Consider the following 19,594-nt stretch of genomic DNA (forward strand, 5'->3'; position numbering starts at 1 on the left):
CCTGAGTCAAAAGTCTATTAACTGCTTTTCCTGCCTCAAGGGCCCAAACTGACCTTCTCTGAGCAATTCTCACATCCTGCTCATTTCTTATCCCCACACATTTGCAATAGCTGTGCCGCCTGCCTGGAATGCCCTCCCTCCTTACCACCACCTCATAGAATCTGGGGGTCTGGATCATCGCTTTGGCTGTGAATCCCTGTAACCACTGGGGCCTTTCCTCCCCAACCACCCTGGAGCTCCCAACTTTGCATTTAGTTCTTATCTCTCTGTATGTCTCTCCATGTGCTCTCCCCTAAGAGTGTCCAGGTTCCTTGAGAGGGCTGATTTTGGGGTCAGGAAGACCTGAATTCAAATCCTACCTCAGACTCTTACAAGTCAGGTGACCCTGAGGGAGTCACTTCATGACTGTCTGCCTCAGTTACCACATCTGTAAAAAGGGTCAATGGCACCTCCCTCCCAGGGCTATTGAGAGGCTCAGCAGAGATTACGGCAGTGAGGTTTTACAAGCCTCAGAGATCTGTAGGCAGGTGGGCTAGAGTGTAAGCTGTAAGCAGTGGGGTGGGCCGGGGTCTTGGTCTCCTCAGCACGCACACACACAGAGCAGGTGCTTAATACAGGCTGGATCACCCAGCACAATGATTCTGAGGCCAGCCACTCAGGGGATAAAGGGACAGTGGCACCTTGGAGGAAGCTGGGTCCCAGAGCCATGGAAGCCCAAGGGGTGCAGGGCCCCCGCCTCTCTCGGAGATCCTACCTGCCCACTCCTGATTAGCCTGGCACTCCCTAACCCTGACAGGATCACCAAGGCCTTTGGAGGGGCTTCCCCACCCTCCTAGGCCAAGCTTTCAGTCAGGGGAGCCTTGAGAGGCTGGGGAAGGGGCTGGCACAGTTGTGGGCCCTGGTGAGTTAGGTCCCAACCCTTGGAGAGAAGGAGGTCTCATTCACCTTCATGTGCTCCACCAGAGTGGTGAAATCATACGGCAGGATCCCTAGTGGGAGAGAAGACAGCAGACGTTATGGGTGTCCTGGCAGAGATGCCCCAGGCCCCCTGCTAAGTCAGCCCCAAAGGCCCTGGCTCAGCTCCAGAAACATGGTCTCCAGAGCCTTTGTGGGAAAGCAAACAGAGGCAAGACATTTTCCCCAAAAAAGCTGCCAATGGAAAGGCCCTCAGGGGTTGAGGAAACATTGTTCTGAGCCTGGGAGCCCAAGCAGAGCTGCTGTGAACCCCTGAGGAGGGATTTCTGTGCCAGTATCAACATTGAGGATGGAACCCAAGTGAGGAGGGCGGGGGAGCCAGGAGAGAGGCAGCCTGCTGCAGCCAGGCATCTGCTCAGAGCCCTGCTCTTGGCTCCCAATGGCATGGTGCCTTTGCCCCAACCCCAAGCAAATCTACCTCCCTGGATGCTCCCTGAGGGACATCAGGCCCCAGGCCCCTCGGGGCTCCCCGAGGGATGTCAGGCACCGGCACCAACCCGGGCCTCCACAGCCCTACCTGCTGCCCCCTCTCTCCCAGGGGGCACAGCATGAGAACCTGTGGCCCAGGCCTTGGAGAGCACTGACTCTGCTCTGGAATGTTTGATGCCGGCTTCTAATGGGCCAGATCAGTTGTGCTCTGGTCTTGGGCTTCAGAGGGCTGCGGGACCCTATCTCTGAACCTGGCACTGAGTCCAGCCCCCGCTGTTTGCAGATGAGGAAACAGAGGCCAGAGAAGGTAAATGACTTGGCCGAGGGCGTGCGGCTCATTAGTGGCCGAGCAGAACTCGATTCCGGGGCTTCAGCCTGTGCTGGCCTGGAAGTCGGTGCCTGCTTCCTGGCTGAAGAGAGTGCTGAGGGTATACCCCAAGTCTGTGCAGATTCTGCCCCCTGCTGAGCCCCGCCTACATCACCTCTCCCGGACAATGGCAGCCTGCCTCCCTCTCAGTCCTGAGCCAGCAGTGACAGAGGAGGTGTCCGTGGAGGCCCTGCCACTCCCTGCCACCCTGAAGAGCACCATGCTCCACGTGATGGTGGCTACCACGATCCCCCACCACTCAGAGGCAAGCACCCCCATGCCTGGGGACAGTCGGAGTTCACGATGCACTCAGGCTTACCTGGTGGTCCGGCAGGTCCGGCTTCTCCCTTGTCACCCTTGGGTCCAGGGGAACCTTGGTAACCTAGGGCAGGAGGACACAGATGTCTGGGAACTGGGGGAGAATGCCCAAGAGCCACCTTGCCAGCCCCCCATGGGGCCCTGAAAGGCTAGAAGAAGCGGCCAAGTGTGTGGGGCACCTGACAGACAGGACAGCGTCCTGCTCTAGGGAGCTGGGGGTCTTTAAAAGGGGGTGGGGGTGGGCACCACTACTGCCCAAGCAGCCAGACTCCAGGGATGCCCAAAGCATGGCACCGCCATTGGTGGGGGCAGGCCCCACCCCAAGGAACTCCCAATGGCCTGAAGGTTTGAACATGAAAAGGTCAGAGGCCAGGTCCAAGTGACTGAGTATGGGCAACATGATGTCCTGGGACAACAGGAAATGTGGGTCACTAACAGCTGGCTTTGCAGCTTGGGAGAAGGGTGTGGTTGGTGGGGTGTGGGGGAGGGGCAGGTGGAGGAAGCCACCCTAGCACCTCCCCCAGCCCTCTGTGATCCCCTGGGGAATCCAGCCTCCTTCCCACTCTCCTTACCCGGCAATCCTGGAGGCCCAGGGCGGCCAGACTCTAGGAATCCCTGAGAAGCATAAACAGAAAGAAGCTGGAGACACTGAGACCTGCCGGGGCAAGTCCAGGCCGTAAGGGGCCCTCCCTTCCCAGTGCAAAAGGACAGCGGCCCTCACAGACCCGAGGACCGATGCTTCCAGAGGCCTGCCCTCTCCCCTGGACGTAATAATTATAGTGGCGACAGCTAGCAGGTACACAGCACCTACTGTGTGCCAGGCCCTTTGCGAAGTGCCATACAAAGATCGTGGGAGGTTTGTTGTTGTTAAGTCAACTCTCCATGGCCCCATTGGGGGTTTTCTTGGCAAAGATACTAGAGCTGTTTGCCATTTCCTTCTCCAGTTCATTTGACAAATGAGGAAACTGAGGCAAGCAGGGTTAAGTGACTTGCCCAGGCTGACACAGCTAGGAAGAGTCTGAGGCCTTATTTGAACTCAGGTCTTGCAGACTCCAAGCTGCCCTTACTTCAGATAGAGGACAGAGATTAGAAGCAGTGCTCAAAGCTTCCTGGATGGCTGACCTTGTCCAAGATGAAGGTGAAGATGTTCACCAGAATCGTGAGGCCTCCCCAACCCCTGCAGGGGCCCCAGGTGTTTCTCTGTGTGTGACCAGATGTGGCAGAGGGAGGGGTTACTTACGTTATTGTCATAGAAAGAAGTTCCAAGGAGGCCTGGGGGGCCAGGGGGCCCTGGGGGCCCTGGGAGTCCAGGAGGGCCCTGAAAGAGAAGGGGAAAAAATGAATAAAGGGACCTTGGCCCATGAGCTTCCAAATCCAAATGTGGGGAGAGGACAGAGGCCATGGGAAAAGAGACTTCAAACAAACAAACGAGCTGAGAGAATTGGAAAATGAAACAAAGCCTGGAGGAGCGAGGGTCCCTGGGGAGGCCGGCGGCCCTTCCTTCATCAGCCCTAAACTCTCGGCTGAGCCAAGCAACCCGGCTTAGTCTGTCATTGTCAGAGTCACTTGGAAGGGGAGCAAGGAAGCTCCCACTGATGCTCACCACTAACACTCCCTTCCAGGCGGGCAGAGGAGGACGCACCCCAAACATTGGCCTGCCCAGCAGAGTGCAAAGGAGGCTGTCTGGAAGGCCCACACCTGAGGACCTGCAGGAAGGCCCACAGGTGGTAACAGGTCTGCGCTTCTCACTTCTCTGCTTGGTTATCCCATTATAACTTCCATGGACAGAAGACTCAGGACAGCTGGGTTCAAGTATTTGAAAGGTGGTCCCCGGGAAGGGTTAGCCTTGTCTTGCTTGGCCCAGAACAGCCCGAGGAGCATTGGGTGGAAGAGGCCAAGGGGCTATTTTGGTATGGTTTTCTGATCCGGAGGGTCAGCCCCGAGCTGAACAGGCTGCTCCTGGGAGGCCTGGGCCATGCCCACCTATCCAAGATGGAGGCAAGGGGATTCTTGTCCAGCAAAGCCTCTGGGCCCTTCCCATTCACGGACTCTGCAATTCTTTCATTTTCAAAGGAGTTGCTTTAATTAGACCCAGTTTGGCTGATGCTAAAAATGTAGCTCATTTGTGGTCTCATGCGCCATCTTGATACTCAGCCCCCTCCTTAGAGTTTGCCATCAGTCTCTGCTTCTGCTATTTGTAATAAGTGCCCATGACACTTGGTCCCTGAATGTAGATTTCAGAGAAACCTCAAAGAGAAAAGTTGTGGCCTGCCCTCCCCAAACAGAAAGGGTGTGGCCTCTACCAGGCAGGAAAGGGCAGCCAGGTTGGCTGATGTGGGATGGCTGCATCGCCGAGCCCGTGTGATGACCTTCCACAGAATCACAGGATTGAGAGCTGGAGGGGAACCCAAGCCCATCGAGGCCATCCCCTCATGCAAAATGGGGAAACTGAGGCCAGAGAAGGGAAAAGACTTGTCCACGGTCATGCAGGTACCAAGGGGCAGAACCTGCCTGGACTTCAATGCAGGGCTTCCGACTCCAAACTGTGACCCCTGAGGCTCCTTTCTCACCTGCCCCCAGCCCCATCATCTGAACAGGCTTCCCACAGCCCCACGGTCACCCAGCCCCCAACCCCATTATCACCCATCGTCATCCATCCACCTTTCCACCACTGAGCCCCAGCCCCAGAGTATCTACCCTTGGTCCTATGCCTCCATTGGCCTCTGCAGGCTCCCCTTTCTCCCCCTTCAGTCCATTCATGCCTGGGCGGCCCTGAAATAGAGAAGGAAATCAGGAGAGTCAGCTTCTTCCACGCTTCTCCTCTGTGATCATCCCCATTTCCAGAAGGCAGAAGCTGAGCCAGTCAGCAATTGGGCAGAAGGAACATTGGAGTATGCCCAGGATCCTGGAGGGCAGAGGGGAAACGAGGGATTTCCATTCACATGGACAACATGCCACAAGGGTCCCACATATAGACAGAGCTCAGGCATGGGGAGAACAAACATCTGAGAGGAAACCCTCCCCCCACCATGATGTTCTGACTCTCCTAGCTTGGCAGCCCAAACCTGAATCCAAACCAGGGCCAAGCCTGCAGATCCCAGCAAAGGGACCTTGGATGCTGCCTTCATCTCTCCTCTGACTCCACAGGGATGGGAGGAGCAGGAAGTCAGCTTGGCTCCTAATGTCCCACAAGATCTGTGTCAAGGCCTGGTGCTTCATGATGCCCAGGACAGGTCACCTTGGGACCCAGATGAGCTGCCTCGATGGGACACAGTCTAGCCCACAAACATGAACCCCCACTGGTCAGCTCTCCAGGCTGAATCTGTGGTTCCAGGCTCTGCCCAGGGCTGCAGAAAGGGCTGGACGCTCATATGCCCAGCCTGCTAGTCGCCCCCATTACTATCCCTCAGCAGCAGCAGGCCTGGGCTCCTGACAGCAAGACCAGGGCAGGGGACATTGGGAACACCGAATGGGAAATGGAAGACAGAGAAAACAAAAATGGAACAGTACTTACTGGTCTTCCAGGAATTCCAATTTCACCTTTGTGCCCAGGGCGTCCATAGGGGCCCTGAAGTAAAGAAATAGCATTTGAGAACCACCAGGAGGAAGGGTCTTGCTTCAGAGGATCATGGAACTTGACAGATGAACAGATGCTTAAAGACCCTGAAGTCCAGCCTCCACATCTTACAAATGAGGAAACTGAGGCTTGGAGAGATCATGGGGTTTGTAACTGGCCTTTAAAACCATGAATTCCAGTCTCTTTGCTCTATAGAGAAAGAAACCAATGTCTAGACAGATGGAACAGCCTGAGTCGCGTCTTGAGCTAGCAGCTGAGTTGAACCTGGCACCCTGGACTCCCGCTGTACCACATCTAATTCCCAGACACACGTTGGAAGAGGGCTGAACATTCAGAACAAAGGCCCAGGAACAGGGTGCGGGATGGGGGCATGGGCCGTGGAGGAGAGGCGCATCAGTGACATCAGGGCTAGGAACCCCGAGGTTCACGCTGCCATGGCCTCGGCGACTCTTGCCGTGGTTCAGAGATGGTGAGAGAGCGCTGGGCCTCTAAGTCGATGCTCACTATCACCCAGAGCACATTTCTCATCCTCTCAGTACAAAGTAGGGAAAGAAAAAAAGCATCCAGAACTTACCGGGGGCCCCCTGTAGCCTTGGTCCCCCTGTGCAAGGAAAACCAGGCCACATTAGTACCATCATCACTGTGACTGACCGCCGGCTGCCATTCCCTCTGCTATCCTGGCCCATCCCCCCAAGCCTTCCCACCCTAGCTGCCCAGACTCCTGATACTCCATCTGGAGACCCCCATCCATGCTTAAAGGAAACTGTCTCTTGCCCTTCCCCTGGGACCCAGACAGATGCCAGAACACCTGCCCAAGTCATCTGGGCAGCTCTCCAAGCCTCCTGAGCTGTCTATGAGACCAGGGAAAGTGCCAGTGGGCTGGGGCTCCTGTCTGCCCTGCCTTATATTCAATCATAGGCCCAGACCCTGGACACTGGCTTCAACACGCAGACCTGCTGGGCTTCATTCGGTCTCTAAAATTCTGTTTTGCCAGGGGCAGGCTGGCCCTGAGGCAGTCCACGCTTTCAGCACCACGGGCAGTATCATGATTACAGCACAAAAGGCAGTGTGGAGGACAGCGTACAGGTGACACCCTAAAGGACTGTATGTAGCTCAGGGGCCTCTCATCCTCTGAAGAAGTGGAAGCCCAGAGAGGGAAAAGCCTGCTCTGAGTCTGGACAAGTCAAAGCCTCAGAGGCAGGCGTGATCCAGGCTCGGGCTCCAAAGACAGCAGTTCCCATCTCCAGTGCCATTTGTGAGACAGTGACATGGCTCATGACCATGAAGGAGAAAGGAGATAGCTGAGCCTTGTGGAAACAAAAGCCTAGACTGTGGGGCCGTCTGAGCAGGCTTCGAAGGAGCCAAGGAAGGAGGCTTCCTTCCCTCTCTGGCCGCCTGGAAACAGCACAGGGGGTAGGCCCAGGAAAGAGAGGGCTGCGCTGATGGGGAGAATGGGCGACAGCATTGGGCTCTCTGCCAGGCCCTGGCTGCCTGGAGGGTCCCAGAGGCCAGGGAGCTCCCCTCCCCTCCCCTCCATGCCAGAATACCCCTTTGCTCTGTTCCCCAAGCCCAGGTGATGGAGGAATGGGGCACCTCGGCTCTCTTTGGAAATCTGCCAATCTGTAGGTTCCCTTCTTAGGAGGTTCCACCTGGGTTCATCTCACTGACTAACATGAATGCTACTCTCAGTTCCCTGGCCTCTCCAATCATGAATCCTGGGCACATGGAGAAGAAGGGAGGGAAATAATCAGGTTTATCCCAAACCAAATCCAAACTAACCTTGGCTCCTTTCTCAGTGAGTGTGAGGACGCTGCCAGGTTCGCCCTTCTCTCCCTAATGTTGGGAAGGAAAGGACAGAGGAGGGTGAGGCTGACTGGGAGACTCTCCACTGCGCAGAGGACATGATTTTGTCCCAGGCCCAGAGCTAGAGCCCTTTTCAAAGGAGGATTAGCCCCACATATGGCTGAGAGAACAGAGGCTCTTTGGGGTTCAGTGACCGTACTTAGGGCCAAGCCCTTGCTTGCCTCCTGCCACCTCTTGATTCTCTTACCTTGGCTCCTGGGGAACCCTGGGGCCCATTAGCACCAATATCTCCTTTTGGACCAGCTGGGCCCTGGAAAGGAAGAGCATCAGTAACAGGTGTGATGGAGATGACAAAGTGCCTGCCCCCCAACCTCCATCATGAGGCTGAGGGAGCCTCTCTGACAGCCTCTTAGAGGCATATGTCCCCTGACACCAAGAGACCACGCAGCAAGATGCTTCTACACCTCCGTTGCATTATCCATTCCCAAAGAAGGGAAATTGACTGTGATCATTTATACTTTATAAAGAGAGGAGCTGAGGTCCCGGGGAGGAAGAGACTTCTCCAAGGCCACCCCAATAACCTGGGGCTAGAGGTGGGTTTAGAAGCCTTCTCCTGGTCCTTATTCTGGGGCTATTCCCACCAAAACTGCTGCCTGCACAGCAGGGCAATGCTTATTTCCTTTCCTCACATAAGGAAGATGATCCACCAGTCAGCAGCTTGGATTTATACTGGGTTTGTACTGTAGACTTGGCAGATCTTCACTCTACATACACTGCTGTATGAGGGAGTCACCCCGACAGGATGACCAGAGAGGTGTGAAGGGACCTTGGTCTGGGTTGGGCTGGCCCAAGTGGCTTCCAAGGTGTCGCCAGGGAAAGAGTGGCATTCCATTTGGCGTGTGGCTCCTACGAGGCTGGTATTTGTCACTCCAGCATGATGCTGCCAGTGTGAAAGTCCTGACAAGATCTCACGCTCAGTGCCTAGCAATGGGCACAGGGGCAGAGACTGACTGACACTCCTGCCTGGAGTGGCACAGAGGTTTAGCAAGAGCAGAGGGAGAGTTTCCTGTGTGTAGTGGTGGACAGGGGGCAATGGCCACTTACCGGGAATCCAGCATAGCCGGGTCTGCCCTGGGGGAAAACCAACAGCCCAGTGTTACCTCTCGAGGAAGTGCCCACATGGCATCCCACATTCAAGAAATCAAGGGCTAGCATCCCTGGAAAGCACCTTGGCAGAAGCCATGAGCTCTCAGGAATGCCTGAGAAATAAAATGGGCTACGTACCTCACGCCCTGATACGCTTGCAAATGTTTTCTTTAAACCGACAGAAGAAAAGAAAAGAAAAGTTAGATTCCAAATGCTTGTCACATGGTGCCCTCCCTCCCTCACAATCAAAAGAGCCAAGATCATGCATTTGGCATCATTTTGGCTTTCTGATGCTCTTCAGGTTTGTTAGTCTTGAGCTTCCGTTGACAACTAGACTCCAGTAACTCTCCCCATGGTTTCATTCACTTTGAGGGATGTTCACTCTGACAGTAAAGCCCCCATCTGCCAATGCCGTTTCCAGGGAAGAAGGTTTCCCAGAGAGGGGCTGTTCCCAATGACTGGCATGCACCACCTAAGTGGCCAACCATGTTTTCTGCTTTGATATCTTCTGGTGACAAACTTTCCTTAAGCAGGAGAACAAACTCCCTGTCCTGGGTGGTGTTGAGCATGGGAGCACTTACGGCCTGGCTTTAGCTCCCTGTACATTATGGACAGCTGCCAGAGATAATGGGTACAAAGACTGTGGTTTGGGTTCTTCTCTCCCAATTGTCAATGTTCCTTCTTAGTGGGGTTGCATTGATTTTGTTTGCTTAGATGTGAGAGGGAAGTTCCACACTCTTCTATGTCCCATTCAATGTCACACAAACCCCCAGAGGAGGTCACTTCATGAGGGTAATTCTAAAATCTTACTTTCCTGCAGGGGCAATCTGAGGGTCACTGGTCTCAGCTTCAGAGCTGGCAGGGATCTCAGAGATTGTCTCATCTACTCTCTGTTTTATCAAGGAGGGGGCTGAAGCCCCCAAAAAGGTAAGAAACAGTGTAGCCATGGTCAGAACCCAGGGCTCTCAGTCATTCCCATCCATCCAGCTTCCTTTGAGCTCTCCTGCCTCTACTGCAGGCTGAGCCCCCTTCAGGGCACTTGAGTGGGAGGGGGCCACAGGAAGAAGAGGCAGGGGGTGGTCCAGATGACAGTGGAAGGGGACTTGGAGAAATGTGCCTTCCTCAGTCATCTGTAGCAGGGGACAGTCTCCCCTACTCCTCACAGATGTCTTGGTTTTCAGGCTTAAAGAGAGCTTTCAGATGTCTGCACCCAAGGACAGGATAATGCCTTCACTGAAGACTTTCCAAGTCATTGTCAAAGACCCCCAGGAGTCCCTTGGGCACTTGGGTCAGACACAACACACACTTGCAATCTGACAAGTGACAGCTCCAGATCCTTGATGACCTGCTGCCATGGGAAGCAAACCAGAGTGGGCTGGTCCCAAGAGCTGGTCCTTACCCCTTCTTCAGATATGTAGGTCACCTCTCCTGGAGGGCCAGGAGGCCCAGGAGGGCCAGGCTGCCCCACACCATCCTTCCCTGGTTCTCCCTAGAAGAAAACAGAGAAATCCTCTCAGCTTTTCCAAGCCTGAAAACAGAGTCCTGATGATTGCCCAAATGTGTGCAGGGTGGCATCCTCGTGAGGCTGGGTGGAAGAAGCCAGAAAGGTCTGGGTGACAGGGTGAGACCACAGCGTCCTCCACCCCTGCCAGCCAAATCTCCCTTCCGACAGCCCTAGCACTGACTGAGAAGGGAAGTCAAGGCAGTGGGGACAAATGCCAGCCCAGGAGACTTCTTCGTAATGAGATGGCCTCAGACCCTTTAAAATAGGGGTGATTGGATATCTACCATCTAACTCTCCTCTCAACCTGCAGCTTATATTCTGAGCACTGGGGAGAAGGTCACCATCTCACGCTGGAAGTGACCTTAGAGGTCAGTGAGGCCAACATCCCCATTTTACAGAGAGAGAAACTGAGGTCCCAGGGAGTTAAAGGGACTTGCCCAGAGTCACACAATCAGTGAGTGCCTGAGGCAGGATCTGAACCAGAGCTTCCTCCATTCATTCCTCAAGATGCCAACATCCTGGTCATGGGCATGACCCAGCAGCCCTTGGCAAGATCCCAGCAGCCCCTGGCAAGACCCCAGAAGCTCCTGGCAAGAGCCCGGCAGCCCCTGGCATTTGGTAGGAGAGAGAGGACAGACAAGAGAAAAGTGATGCCATTCCCCTACCTTCTGCCCCTGGCTTCCCGGATCCCCTTTTGGACCCTGCAGAGAAATAAAGGTGATCATTTGGATGTGCAGAAAGAAAGTGAATTCCAAAGCTTCCCAGAGCAGATCCAGAGGAGAGCAGAGTCCAAGACAAGGGAATAAGGCCAATGGGCTCATCATCCTTGAGCTGGAGGAGGCCGAGCACAGAGACTGACCAGTCCAACCCCCACGTTTTACAGGGGAGGAGACTGAGGCCAATGAGGGCCCAGGGTCAGATGACCAGGAAGGGGCCTGGCTCCGCGGCCCCCCCACCCCACACCCTTCTGCCCATCACTAAGATTCAGGCTGTACTTGAGGGGCACAAGACAGTGCTTGTTCCGGACATTCTGGCCATGACCGATCCTCTGAGCCCCCCGGGAAGTTGGGTCCCGGGGCACCTTTATCTCCATTCTCCAGATGAGGACAGTGAGGCTCAGAGGCCAAGTCCCCTGGCCAGGGTCAGTGCTGGGATTTGACCTGGTCTTGGTGACCCCATGGCCAACTTCCTTTCTCCCAGACCCTTGAGCCTCTCCCAGGAGATCCCACGGGCTTCCCTGACTGTGGGACATCCAAACGCATCTGTCCCAGAAGAGCACAGTGCTGGGCATGTGGTGCCTAATACATGTTGTTTGCCTGGTGGAAAGAAGACACACTGTGGGCCCCCTACTCCTGGTCCACCTTGCACCAGGACACTGGCCCTGGGAGCTGGAGGGAGGAGCAGCCATGCTCTGCACGGCCCCTGGAAATGGGGAGGAGGGCATGCCCTTGGGGCCAGGTGCTGGGGGACCCTCCATGACCCTTGTCCTCAGAGAGTTGGTGGCTGGGGTGGGAGAGAATGTCAGCCAAAGGCCCAGGGGGCTGCACTTGCTCTTGGGATGGCTTCCTGCCTTGCTGCCCGGGTCCCTGAGCTGCCCACCCATCCTTTACCTGAGGCCCTGGCACGCCTTCACTCCCGGGCAGCCCAGGAAAGCCAGGATCACCCTGAAATGGCAAACACAGGTAAGCACATGTCCTTCACAATGTGGCGCTCCTTCCACCAGCTTGCCCTTCCTAGAAGAGGAGATCCCAGGTGCCCACCACCAGCCTTCCCTTTGCCTTGGGTGGGGGCTTGGATACTGCTTCCCAGCCCTGTGCAGAGCTGGACACTCCTAACCCTGGCACACAGATTGCCTCCACCCTCCCTTATCCATGCCCTTGCCCTGTTCTGACACTCCAAATCCTCCCTGTCCCACCACCTCCAGGAAGGCTGCTCTGATTGTCCCCGCTCCGTCCTCAGCATTCAAGGGATCATCACAGTATTATGAACTCAGGGCAGGAAGGAACCTTAGGGGCACCCTGCAACCCGTGCCCCAATGTCTAGATGCACAAGCTGAGGCCCTGGTGGTGGGGGGGGGGGTTCAGAGGGAGCAAAAGGCAGAGGTGAGATTCGAACCCAGGGCTTCTAACTCTAAATCCAGAGAGTGGGCTTCGCACAGCACCAGCTTACCTCTCTTCAGGAGGGTACTCATCACATTCCCCATTCTGCTATGCACTCGAGGCCTGGGATGCAGGCTTTATGTTTTCCCCACATACACACCCTGGGTTATAAACTCTCTGCAGCCTCATCTAAGTCCCCCCACAGGGCCCAGAACAGGCTTTTACATACTAGGCCATCATTAAGTGTGGGGTGTCCCCAGGCCACAGCAGTCATTGGTGTGCTTTGGGGCAGTGTGCGAGCAGGAAGGGGAGGAGAGGCCAAAGGGGGAGTGGGAAGACCCCTGGGTTAACCTGAGCTCTCCTGGCCATGTCCCAGCCCCTGGCTATGCACCCCTGCCCTCTGACCCCTGACCCCAGGGCACGACAGCACAATGGGCCTTCTCACCTTTTCTCCAGGTTGTCCAACCAAGCCACGATCACCCTGAAATGGACAGACCGGATGGGAGATGACAGTGAGCCTGGGCCAGCCATGACCACATCTCTCCTCCCTCCCTCAGAGGGCCAGGAGGCTGATGTAGCTGGTCAGCGAGGCTGGCTCACTGCCCCACCTGGCCAGGCAAGAGGGTGACTGCTTTTTCACAGCCACCTCAGTTTGAACATGGGGCCTTGAAGGCCAGACCTCTGACATCTCCTACACAGGCTCTGTCACACAGAATGCTGGCAAAGCCCTGCTAGACACACATAGCAGAGCCGAGCAGGCCAGTTAAGGCACAAAGGACTCCTTGGTCCTCGCTTGCTCCAAGCTTCTCATTTTACTGAGGAGGGAATTGAGGCCAGGAAAGGAAGCCACTTCCAAGGTCCTAGGGGCACTAAACATCACAGGCAGGATTTGAACCCGAGTCCTCAGACTCCATGGCCCACAGTCTTACCACATTTCTTTTATGTCTAGGATGGATTACTGTGGGAATTCCTGCCCAGGGCTGAGTGGCCAGGGGGCTGTGTAGGCCTGCTTTGCTCAGACCCCCAGGAGTATGCCTGTCCTCAGGGGCCCTCCTGCTGCCTGGGCAGCCCTCCCCTTCCCCCCTCCCTGCCATGTTTGAGACCCAACTCATCTTCCACAGTCTTGGGGGCCCTCCCCCTACTAAAAGCAGATTCACTTTCATTTTATCAGAACAAAAGAATTTTGGGGAGGGGGCCAAAGGATCTCCCCCAAATGAATGCTTCATCAAGGCTGCAGCAGACGAGTTCAGACAAATTCACTTCAAACCAAGATTAAAAATGTTTCCTGACCTTGAGCCCAGGAGATCCAGGTGGTCCCTGTTATAGGGGAGAGAAGAAAACCCACCATGAGCAACCACGCTGTGTTATGGGGAACTGTCCACGGACTGATGGTGTCCATCCAACCTGGAAAGAACATGCTAACTACGTGGGAGCTAAGCTCTCCCTCCATGTCTGGGGCTGGGCACCTGAGGATCTTGGGAGGAGGAAGGAGCAGGACAACAGGTCTTATCAAACTCAACGTAAAGCCCAGAGGGATGCTCTTGGACTGTTTCCATCTCTGGAAGGGGAGGGGCCTGGATCTCAGGGACTGTGAGGCCCACTCTGGTCTGGGGCCCTGTGGGTATCGATCTGCCCAGCCCTGGAGGGGCCTGGATCACATGACCTCACGGTCCCTGCCCATCCCTGTGTGGGGACCTATGAGCATCAACCTAGCCAGCCCTGGAGAGGCCTGGATTGCACAGCCTCACAGTCACTGCCCATCCTGGTCTGGGGCCCTGTGGGCATCGATCTGCCCAACCAGGGAGGGACCTGGACTCCTCAGCCTAACAGTCCCTGCCCACCCTGGTCTGGGGCCCTGTGGATCTGCCCAGCCCAGGCCCCAGCTCAGACTCTCCTCCACCAGGGAAGGGAGGCAATGGCTACCAAGGTGAGGGGGGTGTGCCCCTTTGGATTCCATCCCACTATAGCCAAGTGGGAGAGCTCTCTGACGGCTTCCTCTCATGGGAAAGACCAGTTTCCCCTGAGTGGCCCAAGACAGCCCCTGCCAGGTACATCACAAAGAAGAATCTCTTGTCTCAGAAACTCCAGAAGAGGCCCTCCATATGCCAGCTTGCCCAGGGCCCAGCCCAGTCAACTCCAGCCTCATCTGTACCTGTGGTCCTTCGGCCCCTCGGGTGCTGGGGGTGGCAGTCCAGAATGGCACCCCGGAACCTTCCATGTCATCCTAGGGGGAAACATACAGACACATGCCCACAGGCTAGGCTTCCACCAAACCCAAGTCCAGCCAAACTCAGCACATGGAGAGGGGCAAAGAGCCCAGGGGCCACTGACCTCAGGAGGCAGGAGCCACGGGGGAAGGAACCCTGGGCTAAAAAGCTGGGGAAGGTGCCTAGGATATGAGAGTGGCCTCTCTCAGGGGAAGTGGAGGATGGAACTTGGTAGGGACAGGCTTCTGGAGGGGGACACCCCCCATTCAGTGCGGGCCAAAGCTGAACTGATGAATGCGTCCTGGCTAAAATCGCTGTGGGGTTTCCTTGCTGGGGAGGCCCCTCTGCAGGAATCCATTCCATTTACCTTTCAAGGTAAGAAGACAAAAAGCCCAGACTAGGCCAGGAGCAGAGGGGCCTTCGCTGGTGTACAATGAGGAGGAGCTCCCTGGGAAACACAGAGCTGTCTGGGACTTGGCCAATGTGTTTGTAATGGAACGATCATTGGGTGTTTTGGGGTTTTTGTCCATCCCCTCCCAAGTGGAGTGGCTGGCTCCCTGTGGGGCAGAGATGACCCTAGACTCTCTCACAAAGGCTCCCAAGCTGAGCCCAGGTTCTGGTAGGGCCTAGAGGGTGACGGAAAGGCCTGGAGTCCAGGCCTATTCCTGGGCCACCCAGGGACTGACCTAGCTGAGCTCGGATGAATTTCTTGGCACAGTCCCTCCCACAGACCACCTCTGAAGCCACAGTTGGGCAGCTTCAATGGAGTGAGTGTCCACATGGGCAAAGCCATGGATACACAAGGTGGGATTTAAGGGTGTCTTGAGCTCCCCTGGAGTGTCCCACCAAGGAAAGCAGCTCTCCAGCAGCCTACCACAGGCCACCCATGACCCCATGTGCCATTTGCATAGAACAGATATCAAGGGGAAATTTGCAGCTTTGGAGACTGGAGTGGGCTGGTGGCCACATCCCAGGCTCCTCTCCAACACATGCCAGATGTGCCCTGGCCATCGACTACTGGAAGATAATGGATAAGGGGTGGTTGGGGGGTGGGGCTGTCCAAGCAAAGTGGTCCCCAATGAGGAGTGTTTTTAAATGACACATCCTGCCCACTCCCCACCCCAAATTCCCCCTGCTTCATTCTGATCCAATCTAAGTGACTGGGCTTCAGGGACATCTCACAAACCACAGGGCTCTTGGGGTGGTGGAGGGAGGGAGACATCAAATTCTGGGGGTTGTGCTGAAGCCTCCCAACTCTCATCCAGCTTAGACAAGATGTCAATTAGCTTTCAGGAGAACTCAGAACAGAGAAAAAGGCAGGGCTCATACTTACAAATCCAGCTGCCCAGCCTGGGCCAGGTGGTCCTGGAGGACCGGGGGGGCCCGGCAGCCCCCGAGGGCCCATCGGTCCAGGGAGACCAGCCAAGCCTGTTTCACCCGGAGCTCCAACTGGGCCGGCATCACCCTTGCTGCCCTTCAGTGGGAGATGAAGCAAGAAAGTGGGCCACCAAGCTCCCAACAAAGCCATCACCTTGCCCCATTATCTAAAGAAATCAGTGCTCTGCCATCCCCAGAGTTCGGAACCAGTCAGTGGCACTTCCTCTCACAGACACCCTCCCTAGCTGCATCCACACCTCGAAGGATTCATGCTCGTTAAGACTCCTGTCCCTGCCCGAGTGACCCTGAGAGATGGGAGGGGGAAGGACACCCATTTTCCTACTTAACAGATCAGGAGGCCAGGAGGCCAGGAGGCCAGTCAGTCCCCTGCTGGTCGGGGATGGGCAGCCTCCCAAACAAGGCTCATGGAGGCCCAGAAGGGGAGGTTGCTTCATAACCCACACAAATCTCAGAATCTGGGGTAGAAGGAGTCTTGGGTGCCACCCGCTCCCTAAAGCATGAATGTCCTTCTCCAACCGGGGTCATCCAGCCTCTGTCTGGGAACATCGGACAGCAGCTACCACGTGCCCCCCAAGCACTGTCTCCTGCAGGCCACACATCCCACACTCAGCCACTCCACAACCACAACCAACCAGGGAGAAAAGCAGATTCCATCATACCTTTAGTCCTGGGGATCCCACGTCACCCTGCAAAGAGAAGGAAAGGGAGAATCAAGGCATCTGGCGATCGGTTGCTGAGTATGTATGAAGCACCTGCTAGGGGCCGGGCCCTGGGCACAGATTCCATCTCATCAGACCAACCGTGGAGAAAGTTAGCAGCCAGAAGCTGAGACACTGGGCCATTAGCCTGATGTCCATAGAAGGTGGCCACCAGCCCCCAAGGCCTTGGTTGGTCTCTGTCTGTGACCTACAGGAGGCCTGCGTCCCACAGGAACAGAAGCCATGTCTGTTTCAGAAGGTTCCATCACCATTGGCTTTCCTTTCAATATGGCAGGCCAGGGCAGGGGACAAATTTAAGTGGTATTTTTACAGCTGAATTTGACTCAACAACTATTGGTTAAGTGACTATGATGGGCCAGGCACCATGCTGGACACAGGAAAACCCAGGTATAAACAGATGTCACCCAGTGAGGAAGAGCTTGGCAGAGAGGTGGGTCTTCAAGCATCCCAGAGAAGTGTGGGCGTTTTTCAAACAGTCCATGCTGGACTCTACCTACCTGTCTCAAGGGAGGGTTTCCATTTGGCAGAGAGGAGAGTGGGTGGGCAAGGGCAGGGACAAAGAAGGAGAAGGGCCTCGAGGGCACATCTGGGTGCGGGCTGCTCCTGGGAGGCCCAGACAGACAGCCCATGGGGTTCCTGATCCCTCAGTCTGATACCCCCTTAGAAATCTGGATGGGGCTTCTCAGCCAGTCCTGTTCTCTGTCCCACCCTGGACACAGTGGGTTTGGTGGTGCTTGCAGTCTACATGGAGTCTGTATTGATACAGTCCCTGTCCTGGGGGAGATTCATCTTCTGGGGGTGCATGCAAGTGCGCGCGCGCGCGGACACACACACACACACACACACACACACACACACACACACGCACACACCCCTGAGTGACATGGGGTTTGGCTGGCAGGGGCCTTCAAGACCACCTAGTTGGACCTTCTCATTTTAGAAAGCAGGAAAGGGAAGCAGCTTAACCCCCCCCCCCCCCGCTCCCCCCTCCCCAGCCAGTCAGGAGCACCAAAGGCAGGACCTGAACCCAGGGCTTTCGGACTCTGAGCTAGTCCCCACTGCAATGTCAGGCTGAGGTCGGCAGTCTCCGCCGGGCCCCTCCTTACTGTTGGCCCAACAGCCATGTTTCCGGAAGGCCCCTCATGGGCCAAGGTCCTCCGTGTGACACAGAGCTGGCCAGGCCAGGCCCTGAGGGACACACCGGACCTAAAATCAGGGAGCCCCTTACCCGATCTCCTTTCTGCCCTTGTTCCCCTTGCCGTCCATCCTTTCCTGGAAGGCCCGCTGGGCCCTGCAAAAAAACACACAAAACAAACCTTGGTGTCTGTGATCAGGAGCCAATTCAGCCTGGAGGATGTTCTCTGGCTCCTCAGTTGCTATTTACACGGCCCTCGCTAACCTCGAAGTTGTTCAAACAAGGAGTCCTTCCCTGCAGCTCCCATCTATACAAATGGGCCATGGGATCCTGGTGTTCTGGACCTAGCAGGGGCTCCTGAGGCTACTGGGATCACCCTTTTTTTGTAGAGAGGAAGAAGCTAAGTTCCAGAAGCAAGGCTAATAACCTGGCCAAGGTCACATGGTTAGTAAGGGTCAAAGGCAGGTCTCGAACCCGGGTCCTCTGACTAGGGCCGGAGCTCCCTCCCCATTCCCCATTGCCTCCCAGATGGGGTGACACAATTGAGTCCTCCCAAAGGTCCACAGTAACAGGCTACAATCTGACCAATCACCCCTGAATGAAGGATCGCCAAGCCTCTGGAACATGCCAAGCTGAGCTAAGTTCTCAGAAAAGGCAAGCCAGCCCTGCCCTCGTAGATGGCACACTCCAACATGATGCGGCAGCCTTGCAGTTAGTATCAGAAGCCATGGATGGCCATTTAGACCAAGTTATTCCCAGCAGCAGTCCTCAGGTGTGTACACTGGGTACTTCACCTGGAGTGGAGGGGGACAGGAAGAAGGGAGCTTACTGGGGGTCCTCGGACTCCAGGGGATCCATCTCTGCCTGGCACCCCAGGAAGGCCTGGGGGGGCGGGGCCATCGGTGCTGTTCATTCCAAACCTACCCGGCTCACCCGGTAAACCTGGCACGCCCGGGGGTCCCGGCGGCCCTGGGAAGCCTCGAGGACCCTGGAGGGTGTGAACAGAAGAAATGGATGACTGTGCCAAGAAGGGGCCAACTCCAGAGTGGTCAGTGCCCGAGGTGACTCCAGGGGATCTGTCCATTGCCAGCTCTTCAACCTCAACCACCCACACCCTTTCAGGCATCTTCCCAGCTGGGCCCCTCAGGGATCCATTTCCAGGTCAAGGCTTTGCCCCAGCTTTCAGGTCCCCTTATAGTCAGACCCTCCCCAGGCAACAGTAATCACAGGGACAACCTTCAGGCGTCAGCCTCTTTCTTTTCCACTTCTGAGCCCACCTCTATTAACTGACCTACTTTAATAAACAAGGACCTGCTTTAATCGACTGATTCATTCATTTGACCAATACCTGCCAGGTGCTTCCTTCCCCCACTTTGGGGGATACAAAGATAAGTAGCTGACAGGCTAACCAGAGAAATAGGCCAGGGATACAATGAACTTGGAGGCACAGGAAACACTGAGGGATCAGGGTCACCCAAAATGTGCCCAGGGCCGTGACAGGGCCTTGGTTTGCCTTCTCCAACTACCTCTAAAATGGGGTCTGAGGATCACCCTTCACGGGAATCTCCCTACCCCCTTCCCAGGCCTACTCACCCGTATACTCTCCAGGTCCCCTCCAAAGCCAGACCCTTCCATGTCGATAAAAGTCTACAAAAAGACAGACAACAGGGAGACACAGGCTGAGTGGAGCTGTGGAAAACCACTAAAGGATGCCCCCGCTCTTCCAGGATGCAGGGCAGGTGAAAGGGTACGGGGTGCCAAGTCCTCCCGTACAGACTTCTAGTGAGAAGAGCCCGAGTCCTTGTGGCCTCACACAGCAGACTGCCAAGTTTTCTCACAAGTTACTTGGCACCCCGGGGCAGAGCCCACATCCCTCAACTGGGGACCGGCCCAGCTAACTCCCAGAAGCTTGTCACC

At 55.8% G+C, this 19,594-nt stretch overlaps 1 protein-coding gene across 3 annotated transcripts in view; it reads right to left on the bottom strand.

The window, feature by feature from the left end:
* Positions 1-19,594, bottom strand: part of COL18A1 (collagen type XVIII alpha 1 chain) — a 137,386-nt gene that overhangs the window by 5,940 nt on the left and 111,852 nt on the right. For all 3 annotated transcript variants that reach the window (XM_036766963.1, XM_036766962.1, XM_036766961.1), the window contains 22 exons: positions 19,271-19,324; positions 18,507-18,665; positions 17,771-17,833; positions 16,483-16,509; positions 15,759-15,899; positions 14,371-14,442; positions 13,509-13,535; positions 12,664-12,699; positions 11,730-11,783; positions 10,785-10,820; positions 10,015-10,104; positions 8,754-8,783; positions 8,574-8,600; positions 7,717-7,779; positions 7,446-7,499; positions 6,241-6,267; positions 5,604-5,657; positions 4,787-4,861; positions 3,330-3,407; positions 2,662-2,704; positions 2,091-2,153; positions 946-989 (listed from right to left, as the gene is read on the bottom strand). In XM_036766963.1, the coding sequence (XP_036622858.1) occupies positions 946-989; positions 2,091-2,153; positions 2,662-2,704; positions 3,330-3,407; positions 4,787-4,861; positions 5,604-5,657; positions 6,241-6,267; positions 7,446-7,499; positions 7,717-7,779; positions 8,574-8,600; positions 8,754-8,783; positions 10,015-10,104; positions 10,785-10,820; positions 11,730-11,783; positions 12,664-12,699; positions 13,509-13,535; positions 14,371-14,442; positions 15,759-15,899; positions 16,483-16,509; positions 17,771-17,833; positions 18,507-18,665; positions 19,271-19,324 (1,317 nt within the window). The remainder of the gene's footprint in view (positions 1-945; positions 990-2,090; positions 2,154-2,661; positions 2,705-3,329; positions 3,408-4,786; positions 4,862-5,603; positions 5,658-6,240; positions 6,268-7,445; positions 7,500-7,716; positions 7,780-8,573; positions 8,601-8,753; positions 8,784-10,014; positions 10,105-10,784; positions 10,821-11,729; positions 11,784-12,663; positions 12,700-13,508; positions 13,536-14,370; positions 14,443-15,758; positions 15,900-16,482; positions 16,510-17,770; positions 17,834-18,506; positions 18,666-19,270; positions 19,325-19,594) is intronic.

The sequence above is a fragment of the Trichosurus vulpecula genome, chromosome 7, assembly GCF_011100635.1.
Source record: "Trichosurus vulpecula isolate mTriVul1 chromosome 7, mTriVul1.pri, whole genome shotgun sequence".
Lineage (NCBI taxonomy): Eukaryota > Metazoa > Chordata > Mammalia > Diprotodontia > Phalangeridae > Trichosurus > Trichosurus vulpecula.